Here is a 13,918-nt window from a genome sequence, read left to right as displayed (position 1 = left end):
GTTCAAGAATTGCTTGTTATATGAATAATATAAATTAAAATTCAATCGGATCTTCAGGCCCTTGAGCAATCGAGCATTCGAAAGAAGAATAAATTATTTATAAGAGAAATGAATCAGCAAAACAAAGGTTAATAATTGATGATTAAGTTAAAAATTTCATTAATGTTCAAAAACAATCAGCCAGCAGTGTGCAGAACGCATCTAGTTCTATTACCCACCACCAGAGCTCACAGCTGTCAAGTCGAGGGAGGAGAACGTCAAAAATTTAAATCCGCCTTCCTTCAGTCGAGTGCAGACGACAGAGACGAACGAGTGCGTGAAGATTTTTTAGTCCGACTTACGGTGTGGTGTGGCAAATTTTCTGATAATTTTCCTCCTTTCCCGTTTGGTTTTTCTCTCAACCTTAGCCGAAGCGAGAACCGGATCTTGAAAGTGGCATTCCGTGATAAGAATTGACCCGACAGGCTGCTGCCACACAAAGTGTTGATCATCATCCAAGGGGGAACCATAGGACGCGATGGCCGGATTGCTATCCATCTCGTCGCGTAATCTTCCGCGCACCGCATTGCGAATCAGCGGTGGCCTTCGATCTTCGCTAGAGGCCACCAATCGGCAGCAGGTAAGACATACGGGTAGATTGGGCTGGAACTATTCCTTAGTGACGTCGTCCTTCAGTAGCTCGACGTCTAATTATTGGCCTGCAAGATGTGGGAAAAGATTGCGGACAAGTGCAAATTTTTGGTCGTCTTAGATTATGTAATCTGCATTAGGAAAATCTGCAAATGGATCATTCGAAGATTTCTGCTGATTTCTTCGTGTCCTCAGGGGTATTTGATATTTTTTGAAATATCTGAAAATAGTACCTTAAGTAATAATTTTTTTGGATCAAATTCCACTCATGATTCAATCTGTCTGGTTGTCGATTTTATTTGCTCGTGTGTTTGTGTGCGTCACGCAGTGGGCCGGTTCAGTTTTTCAAAATAACGATTTATTTTGGAACTTTATGAAGCTTCCTGACCATATTTTTTTTTGTTTTTTCATTTTTTTTTTTTTTTTTTTTTTTTTATGGCGTTTAAATAGCTCGGGGAGCTGACGCTGGAAATGAAAATTAGAATAGTTTGGAGAAGAAAATTTAAAGTTTAGAGAAGGCAGCGTAGAATAGTAAGCGATCTTGAGACGTTGGTTAAACCATCAAGCACTTCATTATATCCATGGAATATGGATAAAATGCAGTTCAAGGTAATAAACCAACCCCTCCCGATACCAGTTGGAGGAAGGACAAGGGTGGGTTCGAGACTGGCCTCTACATACTCCCCAAGCATCTACATACTACGGTTTATAAGCGCATTGAAAATATTAAAAATAAAAAGGAAGGATCTCACCAAGTTACAGGACACCATCTTCAGCAGTTGATTTATGGTTAGATCCTTGGGCTGGCAACCATGTCATGCGAAAGCCAACGTCTGGGTCCCATGATGTTAGGGGATGGCTTGAAGGTTCGCTCAAGGTCATCATTGGACCAAATGATTTCTCGGTAGTACATGCCACGATACATGAAAAGAAAACAGAAAAAAAAGAAAAGAGAAAAAAAAGAGAAAAAAAGAGTTTTAGTTCATATCATCTATCAATATCTAAGAAGAAGCCTAGCTTAAACTCATAATAAACCGAGATCAAATTAATAGTAGAAGTAAGCTACATTGTTCCTGTCATATCATAGAACCATACTATTTTACCAAAATATGGATGTGAGAGCCTGTTTGCTTTTTGAAGCAAGCCTATTTCAAACTAATAAAAATTCTAGCTCAAATTAATAGTTGAAGTAAGCTACCTTATTCCTATCACAACATCATCACAATCATGCGAATTCACCAAAATATGGATATAAGAGCCTATCTTACCGTTTGAGCATTGCCCTACACTACCTGCCTCACATAGTTGAATGCCTACTTTTGAATGAGATTTAAAAATTGCCAAGACTGTTTGCTTTAAACTATAATACTATCAAAACAACTCAGGTGACAGATCCGTTTCACAAACCTTAAACCACAAAATATCATTTCCATCCAATTAGCCCCCAGTGATTGAAAAAAGCTAGATTTAAGAATAAGCCATCGTAATTCATAAACCGCAAATACACATCCACTGGAGCATTGGGGAGGAATATGGTATTTGAATATGTTAACCTACTCCTTTCTAACTTTCCAACTATTTGAATATATCTGAAGAGAGAAAAAAAAAACTCCACCTCCGAATGATCTGAAAAATAGAAAAGAACATTAAGAAAAATAGAAAAGAACATTAAAATGACAATAAAAGGTCAAACAATCATTTCTGATCGGACCAGATTGACCATGTGATTGAGCTTTAGTTAAAAGCCGTGGGACCGACATCTAGGGGTTCCGTTTCACTTATGGTCGGAAGTGATCCGTTGATGCCTATAGCAACACTGAACTGTGATACTCTCACTATTCTATATTTTATGTTGCTATACGTCAAGGTATACCCATTTATATCAAAGTGATATAAATGAGCACTCAATCACGCCCACGGATATTTTTTTTTTTTTTTTTTTTTTTTTTTGTTTTTTCATTATAACCAAAATAATTTATCATATGATTGGATTACTTTTACGGCACATTCGTAAATGAATTTTTTTTTTCGGATGATGCATCAATCAATCGATTTGTTTTAGAAGATGTCAAATCACTTTTGATTGGAAAATTTCAAATGCTTTTTCATACGTTTGTTTATAAATGACGAACACGCAGAACCAGACTAAACCATTAATGTTTGAAAAATAACCATAATGATAGTTTTCCCGGGTTAACTCATTTTATGACTTTACCGTGAATACTCATAAAATGAGATTTCAAGGAGAACTTGGATTATGGTTATTTTTCAAGCATAATCAAAAAGTGAAAATTTGCAGAAATTTGAGGGAATTTCCTTGGTTTCTATGTTTTTTTTTGCTTAAAATCCAATAATTAAGGGAAAAATTCACCGAACAGGATCGAATTAATCTGAGAGTTTTTCGTAGGATCTTTTATTGGTTAATAAAAACGGTTCCATTATGAACTTGTTCCGGTAACCTCCACAATCGGATGTTGGCAATGAAGAAGATATGAAGTGAGGAACCCGTCGATTAAATGGTTCTCAGGTATTCAGTCGGTCACTGCTGCCACCACTCCGGATAAGCGCTACTGCCTTTTCCCCGATGAATGTACCTGATCCTGCGCCCACTGCTCTCTTTTTTCAGTGTCGGGTTTCTACTGAGTTTTTCGAATCGGACAGACTCGGAGGAAGTGCTCTGCTGGTCATTTCTGAAATGGCAAAGCAAAAACCGAATTTGAGTACCAACCTTATTCTTTGTTTTGCTCTAAGCAGTCACCTTCCGCATCGCTATCGTTGGTATTGCTGCCATCTACCATTCCTGTTTTCTGACTGGAAGCACCTGATCCAAATCCTAGAGCCGATCGGTTGTTCTCCCTCAAAACAGCTAGCTATTTCAGAGCTTTCTGCCGAGGTTCCGGTTGTTCTGTTCAGTAGAAAAAATATAGGTTAGTTCCGCGTTGATTCAAAAAATTATTTTTATTTTTCATTAGTTGATTTCAGCCGATGCTTACCCGTATTGTTATCAAATATTTAATACTCCTGGAGCTGTACACTCCTTCACCAACTAAATTCAGTTGAACTCAGCCGGCAGCGCGTAAGAAAAACTAGTGAACTGCGCGTCCAAAGATGGCCACTATATTGTAACATATTGCGGTTGAAATTTAACCATTTTATAATTTTTCCGTTAGAACTTTGGAATGCTTAAAATTGAACCGTACACTACGGTTAAAAATCAACATTTATGGCAGTTCTTTCTAAAATCGCATGAAATGGTTCAAGAAAAGTCATTAATGGTTAATAAAATATGAGCGTGAACGCCAGCATCGATAAAAAAGAATCACGTCGGTAGAAAAAATCGATTTACGAACGCGCCTGTTAGAAAGAAGGGATTTCTTATTGTATCCTCAATGTGAACAATTTAAAATTTTTATCAACTCACGTACATAGTAGTTTTGCTAATTTGATAGTGCTGGTGCATACTTTTTACAAAGTTTCATTTAAGAAGTCCAAAACAAAAATATTCTTTGATATTTATGCAAATGTAAATATTCTTATTATCTTCTTCCCAAGACAGCCAAAAAAATCGCTTTATAGTTTGTGGATTAACAACACACATGGAATAGAATCGTTTAGACACAAATCACGACACAGGGAACGGGTTGTTCCAAGGGATTGCAGTGGAGAGAGAATTCTTTGCATTTGGAATGGTAATGATCAAAATTCAACAACTGCTTAACAAATTGTAACAATTAGCACATGTTCACTCTCTCTGAGCCCCGGTTTCTCTCATTTTAACTTAAACCTTCTAATTCTCTCTAACAAATTGCCACAAATTATAAGAAATTCAATCATTGGCTGCCAAATTTGTTTGATCATTGACGATGATTCTCCGTTTATCTCAGCCCCTTGGGTTGTTCAGTAATAATTTTTTTTTGCTCCGCACCTAAGCTGAACGTAAATGTGAAAACAGAATCGTTATTAATTTTGTAATCTGCATAACTTGGTTTCGCTACCTTACGGGAAACTTGAAGAAAGCTTAAGAAAATTTATCTTTATTGAACTTAATTACATTGACATTGACATCCATTGATCACTTGAAGTATCTTCCGAAGATGTCTTATTATGAAAATAAAATGACAAATCTGTAACAAGTTATACAGGTACCTTATTGATTGAACCATTCTAAGCAAACCCGAAATTTTACGGCCCGCACCCTTCGATAATTTTCCTGTTGATGATACCTCACATGCACAAGCGAAAGATATTGATATTATTTTTCCTTTTATAGGTTGCCAATGCCGTCGGTTCTCGCACCTACCACCAGGGTCGCACGGCTCTGCAAAAACTAGTGCGTTTCGCCGAGGGCTCCACAGCTGCACAGAAGTAAGTAGATAAGGTACACCGGGGTAAGTGTGGACACGGGGTAAGTGTGGACGATGGCTATTGAAACAATACTGTGCACTATTTTTTCAAACTTTTAATGCAGAATGTTCAATTTACTTGTAATCTATCCAATAACTGTGAAAAAGATACGATTCATACAGTAACGGATGTTTACAGCGACTTTTTTGAAATTTTCTATTACAACTACGATGTCGAGTTGATGTGCATCTTTTTCAATTGCAAATTTCTCGTAAACCAGCTGGCTCTCGATCAAAAACTCTACATTGAAACAATCCTTACATTCCAAACAACCAGTTAGGAAAAGAAACGGCGGTTAAAAATGAAGAAAAAAGAGTTTATTTACAAAAAAATAAAGTTTTATCTCCAACCCACACCTGGGGTAAGTGTGGACGGCTTTAAAAAGACTTGATGTTTACACATTTTTTCAATTTTTTTTCTTTGAATTTGTATTATTTAGCTATATTTAGCATTCGGAACATGGAAAGTTGGGTGAAGTACTTGTTTTTTCTGTGTTTTTGTCAAAATCGGATCTCGTGTGTTGCAACATAAATTACACACAATAATTATTGAAAGATGCCTTACTAATAGTATTATGAACTTTTTTCAAAATTTTGAACGGTTCGAGCAATAAAGTTACGTATTCATCCAAGAAAACACAAATTTGTTGAAAATTTCCTGAGAAATCAAAGGGAAAATCTACCGTCCACACTTACCCCATAAAGCGGGGTAAGTGAAGACATCAGCCGTCCATTACAATTTACGTGATAACTTTTTTCGCTTTGCGTCTATCAAGCTCATCTTTTCAGCACTTGCGAACAACATGTTCTGCATCACATTGAATGTAATTTTATCAAAATTGCTCCACTGCTGATTTTTTAATGATTTTTCAAAGTTGAACTATACGAAAAACCGTCCACACTTACCCCGGTGTACCTTACATATATCAATGGATTCGCACCTGCCCTGGTAATGGCGCTTGCTTGTAAACAAATTATAGTTGCGTGAATTTCGCTTGGCACAACGCTGCTGTTTACACTCGATAGCCGGCGCATCTGTAGCGGGTTTGTGATCGAGTTGTTTGATATCAAGAAGCGTCTATTTTTAGCAACCGTTCTCGTTGTTTCTTGATTTTGTTTTGATGCAGATCGAAGTCACAGGATTTAATGGTGGCGTATCACGAGATAAATATTAATTCTAGGTTAATCTAGTTAATAATTGTTACAATCCATCGGAGGCTTGCTCTTTGTTATCATCGAGTTTGATAATATTCTTTGGCATTTTTATAACTCCAAAATTGGAAGATTTTTCTTTTCATAAAGCGATAGCAATATGTTATAGTTTAACCTTTCAATTATATAATTAGAAATATTATTTTATGCACTCACATCGAAAAACTGTTGTAGGTAGGGTAATTTTACTGCCAACAATATGTGCCTTCAAGCGTTCGATTTAGTGAACATTCCATTTAAAAATCCTATGATTCTTAGCCTTACTAAGACAGCATAATATTGTTTGCAGTTCCTCAAGATGGATGGTTCTGGAGCGAAATATCTTCACCTCGTCGCGGCTGCTGACGTCGGAGATCGTAAAAGTGCCTCCGTTTGCCGACTCCGTCTCTGAAGGCGACGTCAAGTTCGAAAAGAAGGTCGGCGATGCCGTAGCAGCCGACGAGGTCGTTATGGAGATCGAAACCGATAAGACCACTGTAGGCGTTCCATCTCCAGGGCACGGTATCATTGAAGAGCTCTACGTAGCCGATGGCGATACGGTGAAGGCGGGACAGCAGCTTTTCAAGCTGAAAATCACCGGAGAAGCTCCGAAAGCTGCAGCGAAACCGGCCGAAGCCCCTGCAGCTGCAGCTGCGCCTCCGCCACCCCCGCCGCCACCACCAAAGCCAGCCGCTGCTGCAGCTCCACCACCACCGCCTCCGCAAGCAGCCACTGGAGCTCCCCCACCGCCGCTACCAAAACCGGCTGCTCCAGCTGCCAAAATGCCGGTGGCAGCCATCCGACATGCCCAAGCTATCGAAGCTGCCATGGTGAAAGTTCCGCCAGCAGATTATAGCAAAGAAATCACCGGCACGCGTACTGAGCAACGCGTCAAAATGACTCGAATGCGTCTGAAGATCGCATCCCGCTTGAAGGAGGCCCAGAACACCAACGCTATGCTGACTACTTTCAACGAAATTGATATGAGGTAAGTCATCTATTGTATACCTACCTAATCAATTTGGAAAAACATCTTCAACTGTGCAGAACAATTCCACGCGATTTGCTTATCAACCATTTAAAAGTGATAAGCCACAAGCATCTATCACCAGTCGACTGGCTGCTCTATCAGCAGCTGTGCGATAATCGAATTAAGCTCTGGCCCAGTGCCAAGCCTCCACTAACTAAGTACTTCAATTGTAGCCAGTTGCTCTAACATAGTTGTACTCATTCGCACACAAATATCGATGAAGGTGAAAGTGTAATAGCTCCGAATCAGCAAGTTCATGGTCACGCGCAACAATTGTAGTGGCAGCTATGACGACATGCGTTCGCTGCAACCAATCCACGCTACTTAGAAGTGGTTCGTGTGTACCTTTCCTTTTAAAATGTGATGAACTCATCACGTGAGATCATCACGCATTCTGCGCGTAAGCAGCCGCTACGTAAGCAACGAACTGATAAATGCCTAGGGCGACACCAAGTGGTCGGTTTTAACACCAGCTGAGATGATATCAAATTCACGATTTTATACGAAATGTTTCTCTCAAGACTTCATGAGTCAGTTTTTTTTAATGAAAAATTAGCTTACTCAGTGCTACATTTTTCAAATAATATCGGAGATAAATTGGCTATTTAGTTATTTTATTTTATTTTTTGAAGGGGCTTCAAGTTAAAACCAGGGGACTGGGATGAATGGAGAATCATCGTCAATGATCAAACAAATTTTGCAGCCAATGATTGAATTTGTTATAATTTGTTGCAATTTGTTAGAGATTATTAGAAGGTTTCAGTTAAAATGAGAGAAACCGGTGCTCAGAGAGAGTGAAAATGCGCTAATTGTAGCAAATGTTGCAAATTGTTAAGATTTGTTAAGCAGTTGTGGAATTTTGATCATTACCATTCCAAATAAAATAAATTCTCTCTCCACTTCAATCCCTTGGTTAAAACTATACGAATGATTTCAGAAGTATCTATCTGATATTATCGTGTGCGCTTGCTTAGCGTAGCGTAGCGAGATAAAAATTTCAAAAATATAGCGGTATCATTTTGGCATTCTCTATTGTGTCACAGATCATACAGTTACGCGTAAAATAAAATTATATTTAGTGAAATAGTTACCAAATTTATTTTGCAAATCTAGAATTATCCTTGTTCATGTCATGGGTTGAAAATTCAGCATACATGTGCATTAAATATCAATAACTTCTTTGCCGTCCGTTATAGTCACATCATGGAGCTCCGTAAACAAAACTTGGACGCATTCGTAAAGAAGTACGGTATGAAGCTGGGCTTTATGTCAGCATTCACCAAGGCTGCAGCCTACGCCCTGCAAGATCAACCCGTGGTCAATGCCGTCATCGAAGAGAATGTAAGTCACCAACGTTTACCGAAGTTTGTCCTCTCGATTTACAGGGTTTGTTTTCGGTTTCTTGCAGGAAATTGTTTACCGTGATTACGTTGATATTTCGGTCGCCGTAGCTTCCCCCAAGGGACTGGTCGTTCCAGTGATAAGAAATGTTGAAGGTATGAACTTTGCCGATATTGAAATTGCCATTGCCGGGTTGGCCGACAAAGCGAAGAAGGGAACACTTGCGGTAGAGGACATGGACGGTGGCACCTTTACCATTTCGAACGGTGGAGTTTTTGGTTCACTACTCGGAACTCCCATCATCAATCCACCGCAGAGTGCTATTCTCGGGATGCATGGAATCTTTGAACGACCGATCGCCATCAAGGGTCAAGTAATGTTGATCTTAGCAAATGTTTCTGTTCTTGTGAAACTCAAACAATTTCTTTTCGTTCTAGGTTGTCGTTCGACCAATGATGTACGTTGCCCTGACCTACGACCATAGGCTGATTGATGGTCGTGAGGCTGTTACTTTCTTGCGTAAAGTCAAAGGCGCCGTGGAGGATCCCCGTATTATGCTGGCCGGTCTCTAAAGATTGGCTTAACCATCTAAACAAAATACTGCACACTAGAAACCAATTGAATCATTCGCCATTAGTCGAAGATAAGGTTCGATACAACATCACTTGACCGAAACATGGCGATACTAAGCGCCCTGACGATTATCTTTCAAGAACTTGTGCTTATATGCTGTTATCGAGATCCATTTTCGGTGATAAACTACGAGAATCTTATACAGTAAAGCGATATTGTTAAACCTACACCTACAAGGCGACGTTGTTTTCGAAAGCCCTTCCCGCATACTAAAAAACTATATCTGAAACAGTCCATACTATACATCCACGGCTTCAGAAATAGTGATTGTCTCTGTAAACGTAGCTGTTCTATAAAACTTTACCTCGAGAACGATAAAAACAAAACATGAACGTTCACGTAAAAAGTGATGGTATCTAGAAAGGTAAAAGAATGGTAAGAACGATTTCCTTCAATATTTCTCTAATCGTCAAAATGATCTCTAATCGTTACCCATATCGTCCATTTCTTCTGCCATATTTACGTCAAAAATGAACGAAACGCCGATCAGAGATGCCAGATGATTTCGCACAATATCCGTACACATTTATGATAATATCCTTCCGATCTCTCCTAGAAAATGCACATTATTCTACATTTTATTTAATTAGTACAAAACAACGAGTCTAAAAGAATCAAACATGCATCATGAAAATCATGTGAGCAAGCATTTTAATAGTCTAGTCGTAAATTCCAGTCATTACATTACATCTGATTTTTCTCTCCAGTTGGGGGTACAGCTCGGAATATCAATGTTGTTTGTTGTTCTGGTTGCTGTTATCGACAGCAAGCGTTTTTTAAAGATATTTGCGAGAACTTTGTATCCTATGTCATTTAGCATAGATGCAAGCGACATAGAAACATTGAATTTGCGTTCACATTGCGTATACAATTCTCGTTTTTTAATTTTGATTTGAATTGATTCATTCATAATTGAATTTATAGCTTGTTATATGTCCATAACATTATAAACTTTAACTAACAAATATAAAATAATCCTGCTCATCTGAAAAGATTACATTTAAATTTTGCATTCTAATTTATATCTGTACAAATATTGATAAAACACTTAACCTGGCACCACTGCCGCAAGCAGTTATTTTGTTTTGTTGCGCGCGCGGGTTGATTTTTTTTACTAAATAATTCGTATCGATTGGCGTCTTGGCGTGGATATTCGGAGCTGAATCTGCTGGAGCAGGTGAAATTAGCGTCCCAGGGCATTCAAATTTAAATGAATGCAATGCAGGTATGTAAAATTAAAATTCTTAAAAAAAAAATCCGATTATCCGTATACTTATATGTTTCAGGTTATGCTACTGGAACCCCCCAATACTCCGCACTACGAAAACGGAGACTTATGGATTACTTCAGCTTCGGACCCTTCCTTCTTGGTGGAAATTATAGATTGCTGTTCATTCCGGCAACTCCATCGATGCAGACGAAAATCTGTACCGATCATCTACGCACAGGAATGGCGCTGACACCGGAACCAGTGCCGTAACTTACAACAGGTCGTGCTAGTTGAAACGTCAACAAGAGGAAAACAAAAATGGTCAGGTGAACAAGAGAGTTGGTAATGTTAATAAATTATTCAATAAAAAAATGAAATTCATAATTTCAAATTCTTATCCGAAAAATTCCTTATATGCGTTACGAAAAATATTTGCGTTTGTGTGCGTGCTCTTTTCACGAACGGTTCCCAAAACTGTTTGCATAACGTTTGATTGAAGTAAAAGTCAAATCGTAACAGAACTATTAATGTAAACGTGTTAGGTATGAAAGCTCTATAAAATAACTTTAACAACTACAGTTCGATGTTCTAAATATGCTACGCACAATCGGTTCTTCAACCTTTACCAAACGGTTTGAAGAAAAGTTCTCCCATACAAATGTTTTAACGGTTTTTAACAATTACATAACCTAACGACATATTAAAAACACTGTGAATTTGGAATTCACGATTCAGCCAATTAATCTCACGGTTTAAATAATCGTTTACTAAACGTTTTTTTACGCTTTATCAAATCGTCGATTGACTATTTAGGAAATCGTTTGGATACAATCCTCATTTATGCGGGTTGTTAACACAATCCCCGTCAATGAATTTTCCTATTTTTATGTACCTATTTCATACTGTCCCAATAATTTCTCAAATACAGATTCAAAATAATAACAAAAAAACTCCGTATGCACATGAACGTACATAGTTTCATTAGTCGAAATAAAGTACTTTATAAAAACGTATTCCGTCGCACCAAAACAAAAGAAAAGCTTAACATAGCACACCTAGTGACCGACTTCCGAACACAATTTGGTTCTCCATTACATCATTTAACAGAAGCCGATTGGTCCTGTATTGTTTTGTTTTGAGTAAGAGATCCCTGCCCCTTGAAAGCATCGCAGCAGATATGTTAAACAGAAACGGCAATTTGTTTTGTAAAAATAAACAAGCATGGCGTACTATAACACAAAACATCATAGATAGAGATATTTATTTGATCGAAATTTCATAATGTATTTATTTTCATGCGCAATAAAATTTTAAACACCTCCTGTAAGGAATAATTCATCCCGAGAGTAATTGCATACTTCATTTCGAACCCACATATCCCTTCAGTTTGGTTTTATGAATCTGATTTCTTTTTTTATAACGCATATTCCATAAGTTCCTCGCGCGCAATGACTAAGATCTTCGGCCAGAACAGGTTCTGGATTCGCATTTCGGTGTCCGTTCCATAGCCTCTATTGTTTCACTTTTTTCGTAGCATTGAAAATTAATGGACATTATGTTGTGAGAGCATGTAAGGATTCTTACAGTCTGAGGTGGATTACTATTTTGTAAAGAGGGGATGAGGGTTCTTCTAAAAAAAAATAATCAAAAATAAATCAAAACTCGAACAATTTTCGAAATTTCTCATTATATATCGATATTTGTATTTTATTATGTGTATTTACATAAAATTTATTGAACATTTATTGAATTGACAAATAAGTTTTGGTAAAGTAAGATAATTTATACGATTGATGGCTTTGTATATTGAAGACCTCTTCAATTTTCTATGAACGAAAGCTCTCACACGAAACCTACCGAATCACAACAATGTGAACAAATATCTAATTCATCTTTTAAACGACTTTTTGCCGACCCCTGAAACAAAATTTGAAATCTGTAAGTAATAGAGCGTCCCTCAAAAATCTCATCTCAATCCAATGTAGAATAACGTCAATATCGCGAAAACATTAAAAGGTTGATATGGACGATCTCTTGGGCCGATCCCTGGTCTTATAAATTTTAAACCTGGAATGGATTGCTCGTCCCTCAAAACCCTGATGTGCAAATTTTCATCACAATCCGATGTATAATAAGGGGTCATCCGAAAATCTAAAATCATTTTTCATCATTCCTGGTCCTAATGAGTATCCATGCCAAATTTCAGCTCTCTAGGTCTTAAGACGGCTGAGTCTATTGAGGCAAGGTTGCGAAATCTCATGAGATTGAGATTTTTTTGAGTGAGATTTTCCCTTTTTGAATCTCAGTGTGATGCTAGGTAATCTCATCGTGAGTATCACAGAATCACAAACGGTTTTTGTCTTAAATGTCAACGCTTTCTCAGACTGAGAATCACGAGCAGAAAAACTACTTTTTGGAAGGCAGAGATGCCATGGAATAATATTTGTGCAAGCTCTTGAACAATGAAACAAGTTTCATAGTTCAGAAAAAGCTGAACATACCACGACTTTTTAAAAACTGTCAGTTATACGTTATACTTAATGAATGTTAAGGGCTAGTTATACTTTTTTTTAAACATTTTTATAGAGAACATACTATTAAAAGCTCAGTACAATCAGGTTGATGATAGGAATTTGTTTTTTTTTTTTTTATTTATGTCTTAAGCAAAGTTGCGAAATCTCGTTCAGTTAATATTTTATCGAGTGAGGTTCTTCCTTTTTGAATCTCAGTGTGAAACGTTAACGTTGATTGTGAATGAAAGTTTCGATTTTAAAACATCTTTCTGAAGAATGTATTATCATGACTTGTAAGAATCTAATTATAATATTTATGTCTTAGTTTAATGAAAGTTTTACAGAATGAGCAAAAAGTTTTTAATGACCAAATATCGCTCGTATTCAGAAGATTTAAGACATGCAAGTTATGAAATTGTATTTCCTACAGTAATGTACTTTTAAATTTCTTAAAAACGTTGATGCAAAGTTTTGCAATCATGGAAAAGAACCGCAAACATTGAAATGCCCAAGCTCAAAATTCTTCAAAAAGCCCCCAATGGCTTAATGTGTTTGCCAGAAAAAAACATCTCAAATCTTCTGGACATTACAAGAAACTATAAAAAATATAGCAAAATCTGAATTGCTAAATATTTGATTATTATAAATATTAACACAAAAAGTACCGCAAAGACAACTAAGCTGGGAAACACTAAAATTCAGAATTAAAATTATAAGGATCCACCGGGCCTAATTTTACTAATTTAGTATCTTTGAATTACAGAAAGTTTTATTGTCAATTTTGCAAAAAAAAGTTTTGTGATTTTATTTATAGCATTCGAGCTATGCTTTGCTTTTACTTGAAGCGACAACCTTAAAAAAATTTAATTTATAGGTAGCTATGTAGAGTTTTAATATGACTGAAGAAAATAGTTTCTTAATCTTCCAAACAAATTAAATTTTAAAATATAAAAATTAAAAAAAAGAT

The 13,918-nt window shown here is 37.0% G+C and overlaps 1 protein-coding gene and 1 long non-coding RNA gene across 3 annotated transcripts; one reads left to right on the top strand and one right to left on the bottom strand.

The window, feature by feature from the left end:
- The first annotated feature begins 242 nt into the window (after positions 1-242).
- Positions 243-9,395, top strand: LOC129750712 (dihydrolipoyllysine-residue succinyltransferase component of 2-oxoglutarate dehydrogenase complex, mitochondrial). 2 transcript variants are annotated; one of them, XM_055745833.1, is made up of 7 exons: positions 243-312; positions 408-619; positions 4,901-4,995; positions 6,535-7,212; positions 8,451-8,595; positions 8,663-8,968; positions 9,033-9,395. In XM_055745833.1, exons 2-7 carry the CDS (start codon positions 518-520, stop codon positions 9,165-9,167), a joined length of 1,461 nt encoding a protein of 486 aa, XP_055601808.1. In that variant the 5' UTR covers positions 243-312; positions 408-517; the 3' UTR covers positions 9,168-9,395. The 2 variants fall into 2 exon arrangements, with proteins under 2 accessions (XP_055601808.1, XP_055601733.1); XM_055745758.1 differs by lacking the exon at positions 243-312 and having other exon boundaries at positions 323-619.
- LOC129751197 (uncharacterized) lies at positions 3,028-3,720 on the bottom strand. The gene is made up of 3 exons (XR_008738655.1): positions 3,624-3,720; positions 3,389-3,535; positions 3,028-3,320 (listed from the first exon to the last, which is right to left on the bottom strand). It is a non-coding gene; the product is annotated as an uncharacterized LOC129751197 (long non-coding RNA).
- Positions 9,396-13,918: the final 4,523 nt, after the last annotated feature.

The sequence above is a fragment of the Uranotaenia lowii genome, chromosome 1 (assembly GCF_029784155.1).
Source record: "Uranotaenia lowii strain MFRU-FL chromosome 1, ASM2978415v1, whole genome shotgun sequence".
In the NCBI taxonomy this organism is placed as follows: Eukaryota; Metazoa; Arthropoda; class Insecta; order Diptera; family Culicidae; genus Uranotaenia; species Uranotaenia lowii.
This window is presented reverse-complemented; position numbering and strand designations above follow the sequence as displayed.

Coding starts and splice junctions, on each gene's coding strand:
- LOC129750712 (XM_055745833.1), top strand. CDS start 518: ATGGCCGGATTGCTATCCATCTCGTCGCGTAATCTTCCGCGCACCGCA. Junction 8,596..8,662: donor ATGCCGTCATCGAAGAGAAT/GTAAGTCACCAA, acceptor GGTTTCTTGCAG/GAAATTGTTTACCGTGATTA. Junction 8,969..9,032: donor CGATCGCCATCAAGGGTCAA/GTAATGTTGATC, acceptor TTTTCGTTCTAG/GTTGTCGTTCGACCAATGAT.